This window comes from Oncorhynchus mykiss, chromosome 11 (assembly GCF_057628025.1).
Source record: "Oncorhynchus mykiss isolate SJ-2025 chromosome 11, ASM5762802v1, whole genome shotgun sequence".
NCBI classification, from domain to species: domain Eukaryota; kingdom Metazoa; phylum Chordata; class Actinopteri; order Salmoniformes; family Salmonidae; genus Oncorhynchus; species Oncorhynchus mykiss.
This window is the reverse complement of record NC_143032.1, coordinates 56,187,994-56,212,386: the sequence shown is the minus strand read 5'-3', so window position 1 is coordinate 56,212,386 and position 24,393 is coordinate 56,187,994. Positions and strand designations below refer to the sequence as shown.

Below are 24,393 nucleotides of genomic sequence, written 5' to 3'. Positions count from 1 at the left end.
TTACATATGAAGAACCACAGATAGCTCAAATCTATCCAAACCTGTTCAGAGTTATGTTTTCAATAAAAATTTAAAAATACAATAATCAGTGCAGCTCCTCAAGTCCATGGGCATTGCATTCCAGTATTTTGTAGCTCTAACAGAGAAGACTGATTGACCGATTTTACTGTGTCGAAAAGGGACACAATCCCCTCTTACGGCCCTTGTTACTCTGGAGGTGCTTTCCTTGAGCATTATACTGTATGCCGGTATAGGGGTGGAGGGACAAGAACATGCAGGATCTTAAAGACAAGGCTTGCATCTACATACTGCTTAAAGCTATCCAGACTACATAAATTATGTTTGTAAATTATATGACAATGGTGGTAACTGTTTGGTTTGTCATCAAAAATCTTAAGTGTTTGTAGAGTAATTCAATTGGTTTCAGAATAGTAGCCCCTGCTTATGACCAGCATGTGAGGCAACAACTCAGATGTGAGAAGATCAGGGCATATATCGTTTGGCGGCCTCCAGAGGAAGGGAAGGTCTTATAAATCTAAAGTTGGACAATCCAAACTTGACCGCGTTAACCATCTTTTTCACATGTTTCTTAAATGTCAAGTTGGAGTCCAAAATGATGCCGAGATACCTGAAGTTTGACACAACTTTCAGATTCTCCCCATTAACAAGAACAGCTCGTTGGGAAGAATCAATGGATTACTTAGAGAAGTACATACAGTCTTGTCGATTTATTTAAATGCAGGCAACAATTTGTAATCCATTTAGAAACATCTACCGTAGTGTCAGTTAACTTGTTAACAACTAGTTTTCTAGTTTTTGAGTGTACATACATAACTGTATTGTCTGCATACATCTGCAAGTTAACTTGTGGGCAAGCAAGTGAGATCATTTATATCGATGGTAAACAGAAGGGGGCCTAATATTGACCCTTGTGGGACCCCAATGTTATAGTAAAGAGAGTCTGACTGAGTGTCCCCCAAACAAACCCTTTGACTTCTGTTTGCCAGAACGTTTGGGCACCCCTCTGAGGCTGCATAATAATTTACTCTGTCACAGAAAATGATCACAGTGGCATGCCATTCATTTTCGAATAAAAGCTGAGTACTGGGGTATTGTCCAGACAAAGATTTTTAGTGTAGCAATACTAAGTTGTATGAAATTAAATCAGATGTGAAAAATAGGCTATTCAAAAATGTGGGCACCCTTGTCATTCTGTTGATTTGAATACCTGTAACTACTTAGCACTGATTCATTGGAACACACAATTGGTTTGGTGAGCTCATTAAGCCTTGAACTTCATAGACAGGTGCATCCAATCATGAGAAAAAGTATTTAAGGTGGCCAATTGCAAGTTGTTGTTCTCTTTGACTCTCCTCTGAAGAGTGGCAACATGGGGGCCTCAAAACAACTCTCAAATGACCTGAACACAAAGATTGTTCAACATTATGGTTTAGAGGAAGGCTACAAAAAGCTATCGCTGAGATTTAAGCTGTCAGTGTTCACTGTGAGGAACATAGTGAGGAAATGGAAGACCATTAGCACAGTTCTTGTTAAGGCCAGAAGTGGCAGGCCAAGTAAAATATCGGAGAGGCAAAGGCGAAGGATGGTGAGAATGCCCACAGACCACCTCCAAAGACCTACAACATCATCTTGCTGCAGATGGTGTCACTGTGCATCGTTCAACAATTCAGTGCACTTTGCACAAGGAGAAGCTGTATGGGAGAGTGATGCGGAAGAAGCCTTTTCTGCACACACGCCACAGAGTCGCTTGAGGTATGCAAACGCACATTTGGACAAGCCAGCTTCATTTTGGAATAAGGTGCTGTGGACTGATGAAACAAAGATTGAGTTATTTGGTCATAACAAGGGATGTTATGCATGGCAGCAAAAGAACACAGCGTTCCAAGAAAAACACTTGCTACCCACAGTAAAATTTGGTGGGGGTTCCATCATGCTGTGGGGCTGTGTGGCTGGTACTGGGAATCTTGTTAAAGTTGAGGGTCGCATGGATTCCACTCAATATCAGCAGATTCTTTCAACAAGACAACGACCCAAAACACTGCTCAAAATCTACCCGGACATTTATGCAGAGGAACAAGTACAATGTTCTCGAATGGCCATCCCAGTCCCCAGACCTGAATATCATTGAGAATCTGTGGGATGATTTTAAGCGGGCTGTCCATGCTCGGCAACCATCAAACCTAATTGAACTGGAGATGTTTTGAAAGGAGGAATGGTCCAAAATACCTTCATCCAGAATCCAGACACTGATTAGAGGCTATGGGAAGCGTCTAGAGGCTGTTATTTTTAGCAGAAGGAGGCTCTACTAAATATTGATGTGATTTTTCTGTTGGGGTGCCCAAATTTATGCACCTGTCTAATTTTGTTTTGATGCATATTGCACATTTTCTGTTAATCCAATAAACCTAATTTCACTACTGAAATATTACTGTGTCCATCAGTTATTTGATAGATCAAAATGAAATTGCTGATCCAAACACCCAATTATTTATACATGGAAATCCTGGAAATTGTCAGGGGTGCCCAAACTTTTTCATACGACTGTATAGTAATTGGCTGTTTCGGTAGAATGGCTAGTTCTGAATCCAAATTTAATTTGATGTATGGAGTTGCCCCGAATGAGGTGATCAGTCAGATGTTCAGCCACCCATCTTTCAGCTACTTTTGATAGCACTGGAAGAATGCTTATAGGTCGGTAATGTTCCACCAGTGTTTGGTCACCAGATTTTAAACAGGTATCACTGCAGCAGACTTCCAAGCATTGGGGAAGAACCCATATTTGATGGATAGATTAACTAGATGTACAATAGGGGCAATCAGAGAATATTTGTGTCTCTTCAGGAATACATTGTCTAGACCAAATACATATTTTGTTCAAGAGCTCCTGAAAAGCTAATAATACTGTCCACTGCGGATGCTGAGATTTCAGGAATTCTGAATATTGGTTTATTATCTATGGGAGTGAGAACTGTGGTCTTGTTTGAAAATCTTTGAGCCAGTTCCCTGACAAAGTCAACAAAAACATTGTTAAAGGTAGTGGATATGAAATCGGAGTCTTGAATTAGAATCCCATTAACCTTTAATTTAGGATGTTTTTTTTCAGGTCCTCTCCCTGTTAGTTTGTTGAAATTTTCCCAAATCACTTTTCCATTTATTTTTGCTTCATTGATCACTAAGAAAGAACTTTGCTTTAGCTTTTTTATAATCCTTATCATCTTATTTCTCAGTGCTGTAAATATATGTCTTCCATAATTCTGACCAGACTTCAGTGCTTTTTTCAAGGAAAGATCCCACTCTCTCATCTGCCTCCAGAGGTCCTCGTTGAGCCATGGTAGAGAGGCTTTCCTTGGCTTAACGTGAAATTTCCTAGTAAAAGAGGTATCCACTTTATCAATGGCTGACAGAAATGTTTTGTATCCAGACTCGGGATTGCTTAACATATCAGCCCAGTCAATTTGACTTATAGCTGCATCGTAGTTACTCTGCTCACTTTTCGGGATATTTTTATCATACTGTTGCACATTAACATGGTTCTTAAATCTATTTTTAGTGATCTTTCTATCCACCAATGTAACATTGTGGTCAGATATGCCAGTTAGTAAGTTAGTGGACTAATAATTTGGTCAGGTCTGTTAGTAAACACCAAATCCATTTGAGTCTGAGATGACTGTGTTACTCTGGTTGGACCTTGTATTGTTCGAGTCAGTTTGAAATATAGTTTTTTTCCTGCAAGTTTTTGTTTTTCCAGTTTATATTGAAATCGCCCATGAAGATGATCTCCTTAATATGATCACATTCTTTAAGCATGGCATTTAGATTATCAAAAATATATATATCAGATGTTGTCCAATAAAAGTGAGAGACATATTTTAGGAGAGGAAGACATTCAGCCCCATACATTCAAGGTCATTGACATGTTTCCATATGATACGATTGCATTTAAAGTTATCTTTCATGTACAAAAGAAATCCACCCCTTCTGCCCTCTCCCCTGTCCTTCCTGAATATGGAATATCCAGGGACACTAAAGGCAGAAATAGGAGAAGATTTCTTCAGAGATTTCTCAGAGAAACAGAAAAAAATCAAGATTAGAGTCATTCAATAAATGTTCTTCAAATATTCAGATGACCTCCCAATATTCCTCTAGGCTTGGAACGAGGGTCCCAGAGGATTTAAGCCTGATTAACGTTTAGAAAATGTTTCATGGTACATTGTTTTTTAATACCTGGGCTAAGGATACTGAGTTTGTCTCGAAGGCGGCTTTTGTTTGGGACATATATCAAGAGTTGGCATTAAAATGATATTATCTGCAGATGGCTCATTCTCTTGAAAAGCCATGTTAGCGACAGAGGTTATGGTTACATACACAGAATGTCCTTCTCTGCACCAGATATTATAGGCGACTCAAATATAGATGATTTCAATCATTCATGTTCCACCATTCAGTCTGGATGGCTAATTAGGGGGACTTTACTCCACTTCTCCCAGAATTACATCCTCCATATCAGCCTTTTTTTCTACAGGTGACCTAAACTCCAGACTCTGAAGGGGAGCTTGGTACCCTGGGCCGCTTAGGTGTATGTTGATTCCGGATTGTTTGAATGAAGGCCAGCATTTGGAAATGGAGGTTGTGTGACTGTGTTCATGCTCCACATCACTCACTCTGTACTTTGAGAGAAATGGTCCTCTCAGCGACCCCAGCCTCACTCTCAGCCACACACTGGTACTCCCCTGCATCTTCTCTCTGACACAGATGGGGACAGATATACATGTTAGGGCATAAACACTTTTAACACAAGCACGTTATCATTGTTCTTCTGAAATATGAGGATTGATATGCTGTTCAGGACTCTCATCCTTTCACTCTTCCAAATTACATAATGTAATTTAGTGACATTTCTAATTAAACATATTTGCCTTACATTCCACGGAGTGATTTTATCATTTTTATGTTATTTCAGATATTTAATGGAACTTTCATCCCTTATTGAGGCATTTAAAAGCTGACATTTTCTTAACAGGAATTTAAGATTTTTCCATTAGCTTGTTTGCAATAAGTGTCATTATGACACCAGAGAGAGGAAGTATCACATTAGAGCACTCTGTAGGAAGGGGAACCATTTGTCTTTCAGAAAGTTTAAGCCGTACAATTACAGCATCAATTACAGAGTTAAAAAAGTTAACATAATTATAGACACAGAACACAACAGTGAGAGAGCCTGGGAACATCCATTTCTGAGCTCCCTCTCTCTCCCTCTCTAGATAATACTGTTGGCTTTTTAGAATGAGCTCACTAAAATCTGACTTAGGCCAGACTGGCACGCTGATGTTAGGTCACACAATGTTCCATGACTCAGGACTGCAAATGGAGTGCAGATTGACTGCAGTCAGTGGTCCATCCTCCCGCTCTCATTTCTTGTGTAAGCCTACTCTCTTTTTGTTTTCATAGACATTTTTTACTCTCAAGATATGAACTCTCAAATTAAACTAACACTGGATAAATAGATTTCTGAGGGAGACTGATTGGACAGGTGGGACAGGTCCAGGGTTGTGTTTACCGTGATGCTGTAGATGGCCAAGGAGCCATTATGGAGGGATTGCAGGCGAAGGGAGCGGAGAAGGGGTCTGCCGTCATGGACCCAGCGGAGGACCGGACTGGGGTCTCCATGGACAGGACAGTCCAGCATGGCAGTGCCACTCTGGGCCACAGTCTGAGAGGTGTGGGCCTCTCCCTTCAACACCGGTGGTTCTAAGGAGACATGACCATAACACATCCATTACGAACACTGTGCCCCTACAAAGGAATATAAAACAATACTAATACAAACAGAAACAGTCTTAAGGTCATGAGATGTTGAAAGTACTCACCTCTGATGCGGACAAATGAGAGTGCTCTGATGGTGCCCACACTGTTCTCTGCTAGGCACACATAGGTTCCTGCATCCCTCAAGGTCACATTCTCTATTACCAAGGAGCTTCTGCCTGCCTCGACCACACTGGAAACTGAGCGAGAGAGAGACATGTTTGGAGTAATCAATATGATTATTACTATTACTATATACAGTACCTATGACTACATCATATCGATCATAAGAGAACATGGGGCAGTGGTGTACCTGGATAGGGGCTGTTGTTAGCGGTCCAGGAGATGACAGGGGTAGGGATGCCCTGGGCGTGGCAAGACAAGCTGAGATTTTGACCTTTGTTCATGGTCACGTCAGCAGGTAACTCCTTGAAGGCGGGTCTCATGTTGACGGACAGGCGGGTGTCCTGTCTCACAGTGCCTGCTGTGTTGGTGGCCACACAGGTGAACACACCACCATCATCTAGCTACAAGGGTGAAAATGTTGATCAGGACCTTCACCTGAACCACCTTCATTATAATGCAATGTAAAACAGAAATGTGTCTCTGACCTCTGCCCTCTCAATGATCAGCTCTCCTGACCGCAGCACGGTGAATTTGCCAGGCAGGCTGGGAACGATGTTACCATCCTTCTTCCATGACACCCTGGGCTCTGGTGAACCCTGAGCCGCACAGGGTAACAAGGCCTGGAAGCCCTGGATGACGGACAACTCCGGCTGACCAACAGGAATCATGGGCGGGACTAGAAGAAAGACTGAGTCAATTTATTACTGGCAGAGCAGTAACTCTGTACCATGAGACACGGTTATTCCTAATGCCAGGTTAAACCTAAATGTCATATTGACCTCATATCACACTCACTCATTATGACAAGCCTCATGTCATGGCTGGCCCTGCCAGCGAGGTTTTTGGCTGAGCAGGTATACAGTCCAGCATCACTGCGTTGTGTGGCTGCGATCCTCAGGGTGCCATTGGCAAAGAGCTGTATGTGTGCCCCCTCTGTGAGGGGCCTGCGCTCCCTTTGCCAGGACACCTCCGGCTGGGGCTGTCCGTCTGCCAAACACTCCAGGCTCACTGGCTGGCCCAGGACTGCTGTGTACTCCTCATGAGGAACTCTCAGCACTGGGGGAACTGGAGAAACACAAAGACACATAGTACCTTTCACTATTGAGGCCCACACATTCATCTAAGTATCAACAAGTGCCTCCATGCTGTTTGAACAACATGTCTGTGCTCTGTAGAAATGTAGTGTGTTACCTTGCAGTACTAGACGTGTCCTTCCTATTGCTGTGCCAGCTTCGTTCTGTGCCAGACACTGGTAGGTGCCCGCATCACCCAGAGTGACTCGAGAGAACTTCAGAGCTCCGTTTGAGAGGAGAGCCAGTTTGTGACCTGAAGAGCCATGGAACGAAGACATCCCAATTGAGAAACAGCAGACTATAAATGACTATTGTGTTATATAATGGCTTGATTTCTGATCAAGTGTCCAAAGATGGCACTCTCACCAGCTGTTATGGGAACACCCTCTCGTTGCCAGGTGATGGAGGGTCGGGGGAAACCCTGCACCTCGCAAGGCAGAACCGTCCCATGATGCAACACTACTTGTACTTCCTCTGTCATAGGCCTGATCTCAGGGGGCTCTGAGTGGGAGAGGGCAAACCCATTAACATGGTTTATTACACACAGATTATTCAACTGTAAAATTAAGACATAAGAGAGTTACAAGGCAAAAACATTAACAATTACTTTATAACCTTAACAACAATCCACCTGAGGACCCACCTTGCACTGTGAGAGTGATGTGTTTGTGGGTCACTCCTGCAGGGTTCCGGGCAGAGCAGGTGTACCTCCCTGCATGACTGGGGGTAGCAGCTGTGATCTCCAGAACTCCTGGATCCAAACAGTACAGTAACACAACAATGAACACCAAAGTACTAACATGACAGGATCCCTGATGGCAACAGCACCATGTTACCCTCTGAGCAGCAAGTGTACCTACCTGTGGGCAGGACTCGGTAACTTCCTCCCCGGGATCCCAGCTTGGCTCCACTCTTGGTCCAGCTGACAGTGGGCTCTGGGATGCCCTGTGCCTGGCATGGCAGCACCACAGGGGCCATTTTGATAGCAGTGACTGTTGTAATGTCATCTTCAATGGTTGGAGCGACTGAGAGACAGAGAGGAGAAGTCTGTTCTGCTGTATGTGAGATGAAAGGGCAGTCTGCAAACGTCTGAGTAGGACCTCAAAGCAACAATACCTTGTAGGATGACCTCAATGACCTGGCGCTCCTCTCCAACCTCATTGGCTGCTGTGCATTCAAAGTATCCCTCATCCTGATTGGATGGAGAGGAAATTGTCAGAGATCCAGAGGAGAGTAACCTTAAAAAAAAATGTTAAAAAAAGTCAAAGGCAATACTTCAGAATGAATCCATTTGGATTTATGTCCATTGTGTTATAATTCACACAGGAGAGGTCATTCTGCTTCATTTACTTGTATGTGCCAGGCTGCTGGTTGGGGTCTAGTGGAGTGCCGTTCCTCTTCCAGGTGACTTTAGGGGCTGGTATACCTGTAGTCTCACAGCTCAGTACGGCTCTCATCCCTGTGGTCACCGTCACATTGAAAGGACCAGGGCTGATCGAGGGACCCACTACAGGGACACAACATGGAGTCATAAGGAATGACATACAGATATGTATGGCATACAAACACATTTGACTGTAAGGCGCTGACTGTAATGCAGTGGCTGAAAATCACTCTGGATAATGTCTACTAAATGTCCTAAATGTTCATGTAAAAACGTAAATATACCGTGTTATAGTGTGATTCTGTAATTCTCTGAGTTGTATTTACCTAACACACGTAAGTCCATCCCACTATGATCTGATCCGGCCTGATTGGACACGGTGCAGTAGTAGCGGCCAGCGTCACTTAGCTGAACAGCCTTTACACGCAGAGAGCCTTCAGACAGCATGGTGTACCTGGGACACACGCAATCAATCAGCGAACTGGACTATCTACCCATCTGTATAAAGACAGTATCCCAACAACCTCTATAGCCTAAGTTAAGTAAGCCCTTACTTGTTATTGTCAGGATCTATAGGGATGCCATTTTTCCTCCACATGACCCTAGGTGAGGTTTCCCCCTCTACTTCACAGGGCAGGACTGCATCCTGCCGGATATGTGCAGTGACCTCAGAGCTGCTCTCTCTGATGACTGGTGGCACTGAGGAAAAAAAGAAAAGAAAACACACGTTCAAATGGATTAAACTTTAATCGGATGAGTCCAAATTTGAGATTTTTGGTTCCAACCGGCATGTCTTTGTGAGACGCAGAGTAGGTGAACGGAGTATCTCTGCATGTGTGGTTCCCACCCTGAAGCATGGAGGAGGAGGTGTGACAGTGTGAGGGTGCTTTGCTGGCAACACTGTCTGTGATTTATTTAGAATTCAAGGCACACTTAACCAGCAAGGCTACCACAGCATTCTGCAGCGATACACCATCCCAACCCATTTGGTTTGCGCTTAGTGGGACTATCATTTGTTTTTCGACAGGACATTGACCCAACACACCTCCAGGCTGTGTAAGGGCTATTTGACCAAGAAGTAGAGTGATGGAGAGCTGCATCAGATGACCTGGCCTCCACAATTGAGATGGTTTGGGATGATTTGGACCGCAGAGTGAAGGAAAAGCAGCCAACAAGTGCTCAACATATGTGGGAACAAGACTGTTGGAAAAGCATTCCAGGCGAAGCTGGTTGAGAGAATGCCAAGAGTGAGCTTGTGTGGCCTAACACGTCGCGGTTGAATCATTGTTGCTCCAAGACATTTTCACTTCACAGTAACAGCACTTACAGTTGATTGGGGCAGCTCTAGCAGGGCAAAAAAAGTTGGAAACTGATTTGTTGAAAAGTGGCATCCTATGATGGTGCCACGTTAAAAGTCACTGAGCTCTTCATTAAGACCATTCTACTGCCAATGTTTGTCTACGGAGATTGCATACACTGTATATACACATATATTAATTATACTGAACAAAAATATAAACGCAAAATGTAAAGTTGTGGTCCTATGTTTCATGAGCTGACATAAAAGATCCCAGAAATGTTCTATATGCACAAAAAATATGTTTACATCCCTGTTAGTGAGCATTTCTCCATCGCCAAGATAATCCATCCACTTGACAGGTGTGGCATATCAAGAAGATGATTAAACAGCATGATCATTACACAGGTGCACCTTGTGCTGGGGACAATAAAAGGCCATTCTAAAACGTGCACTTTTGTCACACAACACAATGCCACAGATGTGTCAAGGTTTGAGAGAGCGTGCAATTGGCATGCTGACTGCAGTAATGTCCACCAGAGCTGTTGACAGAGAATTTAATGTTCATTACTCTACCATAAGCCGTATGTCCATCCGGCCTCACAACCACTGACCACGTGTAAGGTTTGCTGATGTCAACGTTGTGAACAAATCAAATCAAATTTTATTTGTCACATACACATGGTTAGCAGATGTTAATGCGAGTGTAGCGAAATGCTTGTGCTTCTAGATCCGACAATGCAGTAATAACCAACAAGTAATCTAACTAACAATTCCAAAACTACTGTCTTGTAGACAGTGTAAGGGGATAAAGAATATGTACATAAGGATATATGAATGAGTGATGGTACAGAGCAGCATAGGCAAGATACAGTAGATGGTATCGAGTACAGTATATACATATGAGATGAGTATGTAAACAAAGTGGCATAGTTAAAGTGGCTAGTGATACATGTATTACATAAGGATACAGTCGATGATATAGAGTACAGTATATACGTATGCATATGAGATGAATAATGTAGGGTAAGTAACATTATATAAGGTAGCATTGTTTAAAGTGGCTAGTGATATATTTACATCATTTCCCATCAATTCCCATTATTAAAGTGGCTGGAGTTGAGTCAGTGTCAGTGTGTTGGCAGCAGCCACTCAATGTTAGTGGTGGCTGTTTAACAGTCTGATGGCCTTGAGATAGAAGCTGTTTTTCAGTCTCTCGGTCCCAGCTTTGATGCACCTGTACTGACCTCGCCTTCTGGATGATAGCGGGGTGAACAGGCAGTGGCTCGGGTGCCCCATGGTGCCGGTGGGGTTATGGTATGGGCAGGCATCAGCTACGAACAATGAACACATTGTTCGATGGAAATTTAAATGCGCAGAGATACCGTGACGAGGTCCTGAGGCCCATTGTTGTGCCATTCATCCGACGCCATCCCTTCATGTTTCAGCATGGCCCCATGTCGCAAGGATCTGTACACAATTTATGAAAGCTGAAAATGTCCCAGTTCCTCCATAGCCTGCAAACTCACCAAACATGTCACCCATTGAGCATTTTTGGGATGCTCTGGATCGACATGTAAAACAGTGTGTTCCAGTTCCCGCCAATATCCAGCAACTTCACACAGCCATTGAAATGAAGTGGGACAACATTCCACAGGCCACAATCAACATCCTGGAGATGTGTCACACTGCATGAGGCAAATAGTGATCACACCAGATACGGACTGGTTTTCTGATCCATGCCCCTAAACATTTTTTTAAGTATCTGTCCCCAGTCATGTGAAATCCATAGATTAGGGCCTGATTAATTTTTCTAAATTGACTGATTTCCCTATGAACTGTAACTCAGTAAAATCCTTGAATTGTTGTATGTTGCGTATATATTTTTGTTCAATGTTGTCAGAAGGTGAGTGTAGCTGGTGCAGGAAGTCAGGCGCAGGAGAGCAACGTACTTCACTCAACAAAATAAAGGCACAAGGTAAACAAATACACTTGACCAAAATACCAACGGTAAATATTATGCACGGGTGAACACAGCACCTGTCGAAAAACCAGCCATCTTAACCGAACTGAACATAGAAATAATCACGCACAACAAACATGGGGGAAACAGAGGGTTAAATACATGAACGAGTAATTGGATAATGAAAACCAGGTGTGTAGAAAATAAAGACAAAACCAATGGAAAAGGAAAGATGGTCCCCGAACGCCGCCCGTACAAGGAATGTGACCGACCTCGGCGGAAGTCATGACAAATGTAAATTAAATTCACTTAATGCATGATCCCAATCCTGTTTAACTCATCATCTCATCAACTCACAGAGGATCTCCACAGTGAAGAAAAGGCTGGTGCTTCCGGCCATGTTGGTGACCACGCAGCTGTACTGGCCACTGTCTTGAGGCCTAACATTCTGGATCTCCAGGTACTGACCCCCGGCAAGCCTCTGGATGCGACCCCCCAGCTGGAACCAGGAGAGAAAGGGAGAGATAGGGCGACAGAGAGAGAGACAGAATCAATAAGATGATATAACACCATGTATTGTGATTCCTGCCACCCTGACGTCCAGTCTGACCTGTAGTCTCACGTCGTCCTTGTACCATTCTATGTCAGGTGCAGGGTCAAGGTCAGTCTGGCACTCCATAGTCAGGTGTCCTTTGGCTGGGACTGACAACAATCTGACATCATCAGAGCCAAGAAGAGTTGGCGGAACTGGAACAGGGAGACACAACCGTTGATAATCAGAATCAGACTTACAAGTACCTTGTCATCTTTTGGCAGGACCAACAAGTATGGCTAGTAAACGCATGTGTGACCTTGAACCCGGACCCAATGGTTCTTTCCATCCTCTCCCGCTGAGCTGGTAGCCAGACAGGTATAAAGACCTGCATCCTCTACCTAACAACCAAGATATCACTGGTTATTATCTGGTGTTTATCATAATTCAGCAATAAGGTCTGAATGGCAACTAAATGCTGTGTCATTGGGTTTGTGACTCACCTGCACTTGGGTAATCCTAAGAAAGTGTCCATCCTCCTGCACTATCTCACTATCTCCCTGTAAGGGGTGCCCATCCTTGAGCCAGCTGAGGGTAGGAGGAGGGATGCCCTCGGCAGTACACTCCAGCTCCAGAGCAGTGTTCACAGCTACCATCAACTCTTCTGGAGAACTGGAGATGGAAATCTTTGGAGGAACTGTATCGGACAAAACGACGCCATTGTTAAAACACAAAATAAATACTAAACATGACATCCCTTTCCTATTGCTTCAGTGGAGTTTTAACTTTTTATCTGTTTGTAGGTTATGTTTGGGTGAATGGAGAATGTTTATTCTGTCTGCTCACCTAACACAGTGAGGTTGAAGCTCTTGGTGCTGCTGCCAGCCTGGTTGCTGGCGACACAGCTGTAGAGGCCTCTGTCAGAGAGCCCCACATCAGGCAGCTGCAGCCGGGTCTCCTGGCCGTCCAACAGCAGGTTACGGTGCAGGGACAGGGGCTGGCCGTCCTTCAGCCAGGTCAGGGAGGGAGGAGGGACACCCCGCGCCTCACAGGTCAGTGTCACCAAGGACCCCCGCACCACTGTGACTGACTCTACAGGCTCCACACCTGGAGGCACTGACACAGAGACAGATACACAGATTAGATGTTGACAGATTAATCGGAATGGCCGATTAATTAGGGGCGATTTCAAGTTTTCATAACAATCGAAAATCTGTATTTTTGGACACCGATTTGACCGATTTGTTTTTTACACCTTTATTTAACTCGGCAAGTCAGTTACGAACACATTCTTATTTTCAATGACGGCCTAGAAATGGTGGGTAAACTGCCTTGTTCAGGGGCAGAACGACACATTTTTACCTTGTCAGCTCGGGGATTCGTTTTTGCAACCTTCCGGTTACTAGTCCAATGCTCTAACCGCCTGCCTGACATTGCACTCCACGAGGAGCCTGCGTGGCAGGCTGACTACCTGTTACGCGAGGGCAGCAAGAAGCCAAGGTAAGTTGCAAGCTAGCATTAAACTTATCATATAAAAAACAATCAATCTTAACATAATCACTAGTTAACTACACATGGTTGATGAAATTACTAGTTTATCTAGCGTGTCCTGCTTTGCATATAATCGATACGGTGCCTGTTAGTTTCTCATCGAATCACAGCCTACTTTGCCAAACGGGTGATTTAGCATCGTCTTTGCACCAAACCTAACCATAAACATCAATGCCTTTCTTTAAAATCAATACACAAGTATATATTTTTAAACCTGCATATTAAGTTAATATTTCCTGCTAACATGAATTTCTTATAATTAGGGAAATTGTGTATATGCAGCAGTTTGGGCCGCCTGGCTCGTTGCGAACTGTGTGAAATCCATTTATTCCTAACAAAGACCGTATTAATTTGACAGAATTGTACATAATTATGACATAACATTGAAGTTTGTACAATGTAACAGCAATATTTAGACTTAGGGATGCCATCCGTTAGATAAAATACGGAACGGTTCCATATTTCACTGAAAAAATAAATGTTTTGTTTTCGAAATTATACTTTCCGGATTCGACCATATTAATGACCAAAGGCTCGTATTTCTGTCTGTTATTATGTTATAATTAAGTCTATGATTTGATATTTGATAGAGCAGTCTGACTGAGCGATGGTAGGCAGCAGCAGGCTCGTAAGCATTCATTCAAACAGCACTTTCGTGTGTTTGCCAGCAGCTCTTCGCTGTGCTTCAAGCATTGAGCTGTTTATGACTTCAAGCCTATCAACTCCCAAGTTTAGGCTGGTGTAACCGATGTGAAATGGCTAGCTAGTTAGCGGAGTGCGCGCTAATAGCGTTTCAAACGTCACTCGCTCTGAGACTTGGAGTAGTTGTTCCCCTTGCTCTGCAAGGGCCGCGGCTTTTGTGGAGCGATGGGAAACGATACTTCGAGGATGGCTGTTGTCGTGTTCCTGGTTCGAGCCCAGGTAGGGGCGAGGAGAGGGACGGAAGCTATACTGTTACACTGGCAATACTATAGTGCCTATAAGAACATCCAATAGTCAAAGGTATATGAAATACAAATGGTATAGAGAGAAATAGTCCTATAATTCCTATAATAACTACAACCTAAAACTTATTACCTGGGAATATTGAAGACTAATGTTAAAAGGAACCACCAGCTTTCATATGTTCTCATGTTCTGAGCAAGGAACTTAAACATTAGCTTTTTTACATGGCACATATTGCACTTTTACTTTCTTCTCCAACACTTTGTTTTTGCATTATTTAAACCAAATTGAACATGTTTCATTATTTATTTGAGGCTAAATTGATTTTATTTATGTATTATATTAAGTTAAAATAAGTGTTCATTCAGTATTGTTGTAATTGTCATTATTACAAATCAATAAAATAAAATGTCTGATTAATCGGTATCGGCCTTTTTTTGTTCCTCCAATAATCGGTATCGATATTGGTGTTGAAAAATCATAATCGGTCGACCTCTAACACAGATATCAGTACACACAGATACAGCTCCTTCAGATCAGTAGTGTACGCATCAACAGGAGATGGGGAGTTAGTACCTTGAACCTGTACGTCAAAGTTGAGCTCGGCGAGGCCAGCGCGACTGCGTGCCACACATGTATAGATCCCAGAGTCTGCCAGCTGCACTGGAGAAATCCTACACACACAGGGCATATACACAGCTCCAACACACTTTCTAAAACATTATCCTTCATTAAGGCATTTTTATGAGAGAGGAACTAAACTTGACATTTGACATGTGTAGAATCTTACCTAAGTACAGCGTCTGCTGAGAGAAGGCGGGTACGGGGAGACAGGAGCAGGGGGCGTCCATTTCTCAGCCAGCTGATCTGAGGTGGAGGGTTTCCCGCTGCCTGGCACTCCAGTGTCACCACACTGTCCTGGGTGGTCTGCACCTCTCTGGGGACGCTAGTCTCGCCCAGGATAGAGGGGGGTACTGAGGGGCATTACAAAATCATTGTTACCTAGAATCTAAAAAACTTCTGGAAAGATCAGTACCAATTAACTTAGGACATATTTTTGATCAACAGGTATATACAAGACAACAGACCCAGTACAAAGAGGGTGTAGATCTTGTTCTCCTGGCCAGCAGGGCTGACAGCCAGACAGGTGTACGTCCCAGAGTCCTCAGGCCTGAGCCTTAACAGGGTTAGAGTGCTCCCATCAGGGGCTATGCTGTAATTCAGGAGACAAACATATCAGTGATTACTAAGAGCACAACACTGGTACACAGACCTAGGCTGGAGTCTGCACTGTAAGCAAGACGGAATCACTCTATTTTTTTGGGGTCTGAATCTTCCAGAGTGGCGCCGTTCTTCAGCCAGCTGAGGTGGGGTGCAGGTGTCCCTGTCACTCTGCACTCCAGAGTCAGATCATCGCCCACTGGGGCACTCAGGTCAGACGAGTGGCCAGAGTCCAGGATCGTGGGCGACACTGAAACAAAAGGTCAGCAATATGACTCACAGCACTGACTCAAAGTGGAACAGAGGCCATGCAGAAGGTTGTGATTCTCTTACAAAATGTGATTCTCTTGGGTTTAATCTAATTTTCAAAGGTTGGAGATTGTGTAGTGGATAGCCTGTAGCCTACCTTGCACTGTGAGAGTGTAATCCTTCTGAGTCTCTCCCTCCCTGTTCTTGGCCACACAGGTGTAGGTCCCAGCGTGAGAGAGGGTGAGAGGACCCAGCTCCAGTCTGTTGCCTTGTACCGACCACTGCCACTGCAGACTGCTCTCTGGGTAGGAAGAAAACACACCGAGGTCAGCCTACACCAGCAGCTGGAGGTCTCATTCATTCAATAGCATTAATACAAGTGTCAAAATGTGATCTTGTCAAAACTGAATTTTCACAGTTCATTTATGAAACTTCACCCTCTTACCAATAGGGGTGCCATCCTTCAGCCAGGTGATGCTAGGTACTGGGACCCCTGTAGCTTCACACAACAAGGTGACATGGGAGCCCAGGTTTTGAGTGAGAGACTCATGAAGAGGCCCATCCAGGACAGGGGGAACTGAGGAGAGGAACATCATAGAGAGAATGAGATTCATTATACTGTGACATCTGATATGCCAGTATTACCACATGTAAGAAACATATCTAATTGGAGGGAACATGGGAGGCAAGTCTCACCATGGACAGTCAAGCGGAAGGTCCTGTCCACCTGTCCAGCCACATTGGACACCTTGCAGGTGTAGATTCCACCATCAGCCATCTATGGACCATGAACCATAGATAGTGTGAAACAGAACAACAGTGTTTCACCTTGATACTTAAAACAGGGTTAATCTCATGCCCTCAGTTATCAGTGCTAATGCTTGAGACAGTTAGAGTTTCACAAACTGAAGGTGATGACAGTGTGTTTACCTGCACTCCCATGATCTCCAGTGTCTGCTGGTCCACCTTCAGTCCATTCCCAGCTGCCAGCTGTAGCCCGTTCCTGTACCATGTGACCTCAGGCTCTGGGATCCCCCGAGCCTCACAGCGCAGAGTGACAGACGAGCCCATCTGAGGGGTCACGAACTCTGACTCAGAGTCAAGGCGGGGCTTCAACGTGGGCAGGACTGTAAAACCACAGCAGGAATAAAATAGTAACTGTAAATCCTAATCCAGATATTGTAGCAGGTGAAGTGTGACACTGATGAGGGCAGCACAATACTAGCGTAGTGTTTCTCACCATAAACACTGAGTAGGATGCTCTTCTGGTCCTGGCCTGCTGAGTTGGTGGCAGTGCACACGTACTGTCCCGCATCCTCTAGTCTGGCCCGGGGCAGCTGCAGCATCTGACCTCCTACAGTACAGACAATACATAGATTACAATGCATAGTTTTTGTACAGTGATTTCATCAGACATTTGAGTACACTGGGAGTTATGAAGCGTGCTCTGGGCAATGTGTTTAGGAGCTAGCTCTGACCTGGCAGGATGTGGATTCCCATGCTGAACTGGAGGATCTGTCCATCTCTGGTCCATGTTATCTCTGGAGGAGGGTACGCCTGGACGTCACACAGCAGGGACACCATGTGTCCCTGGATCACACTCACCTCCTCCTCCCTGCCAGCCACCATCCTTGGGGGAACTGGAGAGGAACAGGAATCAACTATCACATGTCACATACATTCACAATAACACACACACATTCACAGGAAACCAGAAAGTACCCCTGTCCTTCCTGTGTGAATTGAAAGAATCCTCTCAATGTGGTATTTGAATGACATTTATATTCCATCTGACCTTGCACTGTTAGACTGAAGAGCTTTTCCACTGCTCCAACCTTGTTTTCAGCCACACAAAGGTAACCAGCCATGTCTGATACCTGCACACTGAGGACCTGAAAGACAGAATAACATAACACTATTGACCTACACCTCTTTACCAAAAAAACCTGTTTAGATATTTTCAAAAACACAAGTGCTACAATAAAAATAAACATCAAATCAATAAAAACACACAGTACAGCATATAAAGACACAAAAGGCCACAAACTATCCCATGACAGAGGTCCCTGTATTGCATTATAATATATTAGTGACACCAGCAGAGGAGGGGTGGGGGGCAGGGAGGTGTTGACATTCAACCAAGTGAAGTTCTGACACTGTAATATGCAGTGCATTGCTTTGTTCCAACCATGTCATAATGGGAATCTGACCTGTAGTTGTCTCCCGTCCTTACTGATGCTGTGGTGTTGTCCGGAGTGCAGTGGTGTGCCGTCCCTCAGCCAGGAGATTGCTGGTGCTGGATGACCCGTTACGTCACAGTGGAGAGCCACTGTGCTGTTCACTATCGCTCCTATCTCCTGCATGAACTCATCCAATTGGCCAGTTATCACTGGGGGAACTGGGCAAACAGGACGTCAACATAGAGAAACATTAGCAAATGACTCCTTGGCCTTTTCATACATGTAATAGTTGTTAGGCTATCACTGAACAATGAGTTGATATAATGACAGGAAGTAGTAAGAAAGCATGCCTACCCAGCACATCCAGGTCAAAGTGCATGCGGTCCTCTCCTGCTTCGTTCACTGCCTGACATGTATATTTTCCAGCATCCTCCTGCTGGACCCGAGGGATCTGGAGCACCTGCCCACCTAGAGAACAACAACATAACACAGCATCACAGTGGAGCTGATGCTGCAGTAATGCCATACTGGTCGTTGTACCGGTTTGTTATCCTAGACCTAGAGGGCATGGACCCCTCTCACCTGGAAGCAGTACCACTCCGTCAGCAGTGGAGAGCTTGTGTCCCTCTCTATACCAGCTAAGATGGGGCGGGGGGATGGCATTACTCTCACAGGACAGGCTGATGGGATGCCCCAGGACCACCTCTCTCTTCTCAGTTATCTCATCATCTCTGTCCCCTCCCTCCTCTTCTTCATCCTCTCCTCTCAGACCCCAGGCTGCTGCACCGTTACTCACCCGATGGAAGATGGGAGGAACTGGAGAGAGAGAGAGAAAAATAATGTTCAGTTAGTATCACAAGAGTACTATGAGATTAGGTTGCATAGTGTGAATGAACGCCTCTTGCCAAGGGCAGACAGTGTCAATTCCATGCGTGGACACACCATGAATGGTGACATAGAAGTCTCTCTTGTCCTCTCCTGCAGTGTTGGTGACCACACAGGTGTATTGTCCCTCATGGGAGAGTATGGCATTGTCTATGTGAAGGAACTGACCACTCTCACGAATACCAGTGTGGGAGTTCCTAGTCAACAACTAGAAACAGAAGGTACAACACCATCACGTTTTCATATTAGCAGAAATATACATCTATTGCGCTAAATTAAATTATGTGAAATAGCTAGACAGACAGAAACACAAACCAACCAGTCCATCTTTGAACCACTGGGTCTTGGGTTCAGGGAAGCCTTTAGCCAGACAGGACAGGGTTAATGAGCCATTGATACGCACTTTCTCATCTCGGCCGCCAAAACTCAGAGATGTAGTGTTGCCTTCAATCTGGGGTGGAACTGATCAAATGAAACAGACATTCAAAATCCTCTCCTGCATTTACATTTCATTTTGTTAATGTTAGACTACATTTTATTCTGTACACTAGAATCAACCCTCTCCCTGTCTGGTTCACTTACCAAGCACACTGAGTGAGTAGTGTTTGAGAGTGGTGCCTGCAGGGTTTGAGGCTCGGCAGGTGTAGATACCAGCACTGTCTCCATGTGCTGTCCCCAGCCGCAGCGCCTGCCCACCCCGGGTGTAGGTGAGCTGGGCACTGGACACAATGGGCTGGTTGTCCTTCAGCCAGGTGATACTGGGCATGGGAGAACCTTCTACATCACAAGGCAGAACAGTGGAGAAACCCAACACCACAGACACCTCTGAGGTCTCACTGGGGCCCCTGATGGTGGGGGGAGCTAGAGAAACAGGGGGAGGGAGGGGAGAGTGAGGATAGAGAAAGTAAATCTGCTTCATTGACAAACATTTATAAACATAGAGTTTTAATGTGATTTTTGGAAGTTTGCGTTGTATGTGTGAGTTCATTGAGAAGGAGACATGAGAGATGGGATACCTAGCACTATGAGTCTGAACTGGCGCATCTGTGTCCCAGCGCTGTTACTGGCCAGACACTGGTACAAGCCCTGGTCCCTCAGTCTGACTGTCTTCACCTTCATCACCTGGCCCTGCTCATGGAACTCCACATGGGGGTCACCATCCTTGGACAGCACCCTGGAGAGGAGGAATAGGGATCAATACACCAAAGCCTGATTGTGTACTGATTAATCCCCACACAAAATCTGATATCAAACTCATATAACTAGGAATACTCACTCTCCATCCCGGCTCCATTCTACTTTGGGGGCTGGGCGCCCACCAACCCAACACTGGACCTCCACCTCCTGTCCAGCAACCACTGACAGGTCTTGTACCCTGGACGTCCCCGAGATTACTGGTGGGGCTGACACACACACACACACACACACACACACACACACACACACACACACACACACACACACACACACACACACACACACACACACACACACACACACACACACACAAACACAATTAGGCTTAAGAAAGCATACAACTCTGCCTTGGACCTGTAATGCCTGCTTGTTCACTTTCCTTAAACTTAAAATGTAAAATCAATGGGAGCGGTAGGACCACAACTGGATTTGAAGCACTATGAAGGATCACCTTGTACTACAATGTTGTAGTTCCTTCGGGCCTGCCCGGCTGTGTTACTAGCTGTGCAGGTGAACTGGCCACCATGCTCTTCCTGGACCCGGTAGATTCTCAGAAGTCTCTTCCCATTCTGAAGGTACACTCCAAGGGAGTCCACCACCTGTACACATAATTAGTGCTTGTTACTGTATGATAAATATTGGACTGTGATAAACTAAATTACCACTTGGTGTCACTGTGTTGCTAGATACAAATAACATGATTGTCATTGACAGTTAGCAGTAGACGTATCCCAGCTAACAACAAACATTCCCACAACTTTAGAAAATGTTCCCTTATGAGTCTCATTAGGTAATTAACTAACATTTTCATAGGAATGTTCCTGTGATGTGCAAGGAATGTTTCGAAGAGACCATTTCCTTAATGTCAAATAGAACTTACCAAGAACATGGTTACCATGTTCTCACATATTAATGTTCTAGACACATTGCAAGAACATTCAAGTGTCCAGTTTCTGTGGGTTCTGAGAATATTCCATCAAAGTCCCACCAAACATACACAGAACATGGGCCTTGATTGGCTCTGCAAAAGTAACAAGATGTGATGTGTAATGATTGTTTTTGGGCACGTGTGTAGAACATTAATATCTTACATTCTGAGAACATGGCAACCATGTTCTGTGTATTTTTGATGTAACGTTGATGGAATATTCTCCTAACCCTCAGAAAACTGGACACAGGAATGTTGTATATTCTGAGAACATTGAAACCATGTTCTATGTATGTTTGGTGGGACATTGATGGAATATTGTTCTAACATTCAGGAAACTGGACTCATGAATGTTCTTGCAATGTGCAATAAAACGCATCTAGAACATTAATTAAAACATGCTAAAAAGGTTCTCAGAAGGTTTTAGTTAACATAGATATAATGTTCCCCTAACTCACGAAAAAACTGGACACTCAAACATTAGGGGAACATTACAGGTAACATTACAATAATATTCTCTCTCCCGAGAAGTGTTAACTGAGATGGTAACATACAATATACAACCTATACATTACTTCTTAGTGTTTTTTAAGAAGCTTATTTGAATGACTGGTAGGTGGCTCACATTATGTCCGTCTTTAGTCCAGGTGATTGTGGGGGAGGGGATACCAAAGGCATCACAGCCGAGAGTGAGGGGCTGCTTCAGGGTGACAGTCAGGTTCAGGGGCTGTCCATCATCCTGTATCTCGGGGGGAACTGGAGGAGTACAGGAGACAGACATCATCTGGAAGTCACCTTATTAACACATTTGTGACTAGTTTCAGTAAACTAGGTGTATGTCGCGGGTCACTACTTCACAGGAGAGCCATTTGAACGTCAACAAATGTATTTTTTGGCAGAAATGCCTTCTGGAACATGTGAAATTTCATGTGCCCTTAATAAAATATGTGTATGCCATCTGTAAATACAAAGAAGATTGTTAAATTACGAGCCTAGTTGGTTTAGCCACAGAAAAAAATGAGGCAACCTTCCCGCTAGCCATGATTGGTAGAGATAATGAGTGGGCTGCAAATGGCGAGAGATGAGTTCGGATTAGTCTGCCATATAGCACACCAAAACATTCAAAGGCCATTTTCTCAAAAGTTAGGTTACAAGTTCATTAATTCACTTTCAAAGCATAATTACTTTCCCCTTGTTCCTCAAATGCAGTGTGTGATATACCATTTTGTAGCTCTGTGTCTCTGCTTTTATCCAATGTAAAAAAACATAATTTCAAATTTTGCTACGTAAGACCGAATCAAGGCGGTCGGTCACATTTTATTGTGATCTGAACAGACATCAGGTCTGTATAAAGATCGAGTTTATGAGGTCTCACCATTCACTTTCAGCCGTGTCTTCCGCTCAACAGAGCCTGCATCATTGCTGGCCACACACTTGAAGTCCCCGCTGTGACTGGCAGATGCAGAGCCAATCACAAGAGAGCCATCTTCTGCCACAGAGAACTCTGATTGGTCAGGGAATATCCCAAGACCGTTCTTGAACCAGCGCACCTTTGGAAAGGGTGAGCCTGCGGGTGTAGAGAGAACAGAGAGGTGGTGTGTGTAGTGTTGTAAGGAGGTCTGAGGAGGGATTTATCGATCATAACTGACAGAAACAAAAGTTACTTCTGTCCCTGTACTCCCCCACAGGAGGGCTGAATGGGCAAGAGTCCCAGACTCGAAAAAGCAGGCCCTATATTTATCTGTTGGACAGCAGGACAGCAGGGGAAACATTGCCAAATTGTAACTGAGACTGAGAGGCCTATTGGTCCGTGGGCTAGGATACTTCAAGGCTAGAAAGCAGTACACAAAAGCCAAACACAATATATTGGTAGATGCCTGATTTAAAGTACTGGTGTCATGATTTACTACCAAAATCATAGGTGAGGATCCTGGGTTGGGCCAGTAGTTCAAAGCCTTGATGTGATGTATCGGTGACTGAAACAGATGTGTTTGGAGCTTTACAATGGGGAAAAGGGCCGGGAGCAGAGAAAGGGGTCTGGGATGGAGTTAGTGGTGGAGCAGGGGACTGAATGGTGTTTGGTGGGCACACCATTACCCCATATAAGCCAGTCTGAGGTATCTTTTACATAAGAAGGACAGGACATACATACAGTTGAAGTCAGAAGTTTACATACACTTAGGTTGGAGTCATTAAAACTCATTTTTCAACTACTCCACAAATGTCTTGTTAACAAACAATAGTTTTGGCAAATCGGTTAGGACATTTGCATTGTGCATGACACAAATCATTTTTCCAAAAATTGTTTACAGACGTTCTGTCTCCTAGAGATGAACATACTGTGGTGCGAAAAGTGCAAATAAATCCCAGAACAACAGCAAAGGACCGTGTGAAGATGCTGGAGAAAACAGATACAAAAGTATCTATATCCACAGTAAAACGAGTCCTATATCGACATAACCTGAAAGGTCGCTCAGCAAGTAAGAAGCCACTGCTCCAAAACCGCCATAAAAAAAGCCAGACTACGGTTTGCAACTGCACATGGGGACAAAGATCGTAATTTTTGAAGAAATGTCCTCTGGTCTGATGAAACAAAAATAGAACTATTTGGCCATAATGACCATCGTTATGTTTGGAGGATAAAGGGGGATGCTTACAAGCCGAAGAACACCATCCCAACCATAAAGCACAGGGGTAGCAGCATCATGTTGTGGGGGTGCTTTGCTGCAGGAGGGACTGGTGCACTTCACAAAATAGATGGCATCATGAGGGAGGAAAATTATGTGGATATATTGAAGAAACATCTCAAGACATCAGTCAAGAAGTTAAAGCTTGCTCGCAAATGAGTCTTCCAAATGGACGATGACCCCAAGCATACTTCCAAAGTTGTGGCAAAATGGTTTAAGTACAACAAAGTCAAGGTATTGGAGTGGCCATCACAAAGCCCTGACCTCCATTTCTATGGAAAATTTGTGGGCAAAACCGAAAAAGCGTTTTTGCGAGCAAGGAGGCCTAAAAACCTGAGCTCTGTCAGGAAGA

The 24,393-nt window shown here is 44.2% G+C and overlaps 1 protein-coding gene and 1 long non-coding RNA gene across 3 annotated transcripts in view; one reads left to right on the top strand and one right to left on the bottom strand.

Moving 5' to 3' along the window:
- LOC149979634 (uncharacterized) overlaps nucleotides 1-24,393 on the top strand; it is a 237,291-nt gene that overhangs the window by 59,413 nt on the left and 153,485 nt on the right. The window lies entirely within an intron of this gene.
- LOC110535063 (hemicentin-1) overlaps nucleotides 1-24,393 on the bottom strand; it is an 84,755-nt gene that overhangs the window by 11,473 nt on the left and 48,889 nt on the right. Inside the window, exons 26-66 of the mRNA XM_036935794.2 lie at nucleotides 22,730-22,921; nucleotides 21,980-22,110; nucleotides 20,878-21,025; nucleotides 20,506-20,632; nucleotides 20,246-20,403; nucleotides 19,812-20,090; nucleotides 19,549-19,691; nucleotides 19,287-19,437; nucleotides 18,927-19,160; nucleotides 18,699-18,812; nucleotides 18,375-18,562; nucleotides 17,960-18,056; nucleotides 17,643-17,804; nucleotides 17,405-17,518; nucleotides 17,095-17,291; nucleotides 16,861-16,942; nucleotides 16,610-16,741; nucleotides 16,322-16,465; nucleotides 16,006-16,165; nucleotides 15,783-15,907; nucleotides 15,485-15,668; nucleotides 15,271-15,368; nucleotides 13,045-13,314; nucleotides 12,702-12,895; nucleotides 12,518-12,599; nucleotides 12,277-12,413; nucleotides 12,024-12,165; nucleotides 8,961-9,105; nucleotides 8,733-8,860; nucleotides 8,373-8,529; nucleotides 8,139-8,260; nucleotides 7,883-8,047; nucleotides 7,666-7,773; nucleotides 7,389-7,523; nucleotides 7,141-7,275; nucleotides 6,745-7,014; nucleotides 6,435-6,625; nucleotides 6,137-6,350; nucleotides 5,889-6,023; nucleotides 5,579-5,769; nucleotides 4,683-4,764 (exon numbers count right to left, since the gene is read on the bottom strand). Of these exons, the coding sequence (XP_036791689.2) occupies nucleotides 4,683-4,764; nucleotides 5,579-5,769; nucleotides 5,889-6,023; nucleotides 6,137-6,350; nucleotides 6,435-6,625; nucleotides 6,745-7,014; nucleotides 7,141-7,275; nucleotides 7,389-7,523; nucleotides 7,666-7,773; nucleotides 7,883-8,047; nucleotides 8,139-8,260; nucleotides 8,373-8,529; nucleotides 8,733-8,860; nucleotides 8,961-9,105; nucleotides 12,024-12,165; nucleotides 12,277-12,413; nucleotides 12,518-12,599; nucleotides 12,702-12,895; nucleotides 13,045-13,314; nucleotides 15,271-15,368; nucleotides 15,485-15,668; nucleotides 15,783-15,907; nucleotides 16,006-16,165; nucleotides 16,322-16,465; nucleotides 16,610-16,741; nucleotides 16,861-16,942; nucleotides 17,095-17,291; nucleotides 17,405-17,518; nucleotides 17,643-17,804; nucleotides 17,960-18,056; nucleotides 18,375-18,562; nucleotides 18,699-18,812; nucleotides 18,927-19,160; nucleotides 19,287-19,437; nucleotides 19,549-19,691; nucleotides 19,812-20,090; nucleotides 20,246-20,403; nucleotides 20,506-20,632; nucleotides 20,878-21,025; nucleotides 21,980-22,110; nucleotides 22,730-22,921 (6,363 nt within the window). The remainder of the gene's footprint in view (nucleotides 1-4,682; nucleotides 4,765-5,578; nucleotides 5,770-5,888; nucleotides 6,024-6,136; nucleotides 6,351-6,434; nucleotides 6,626-6,744; nucleotides 7,015-7,140; nucleotides 7,276-7,388; nucleotides 7,524-7,665; nucleotides 7,774-7,882; nucleotides 8,048-8,138; nucleotides 8,261-8,372; nucleotides 8,530-8,732; nucleotides 8,861-8,960; nucleotides 9,106-12,023; nucleotides 12,166-12,276; nucleotides 12,414-12,517; nucleotides 12,600-12,701; nucleotides 12,896-13,044; nucleotides 13,315-15,270; nucleotides 15,369-15,484; nucleotides 15,669-15,782; nucleotides 15,908-16,005; nucleotides 16,166-16,321; nucleotides 16,466-16,609; nucleotides 16,742-16,860; nucleotides 16,943-17,094; nucleotides 17,292-17,404; nucleotides 17,519-17,642; nucleotides 17,805-17,959; nucleotides 18,057-18,374; nucleotides 18,563-18,698; nucleotides 18,813-18,926; nucleotides 19,161-19,286; nucleotides 19,438-19,548; nucleotides 19,692-19,811; nucleotides 20,091-20,245; nucleotides 20,404-20,505; nucleotides 20,633-20,877; nucleotides 21,026-21,979; nucleotides 22,111-22,729; nucleotides 22,922-24,393) is intronic.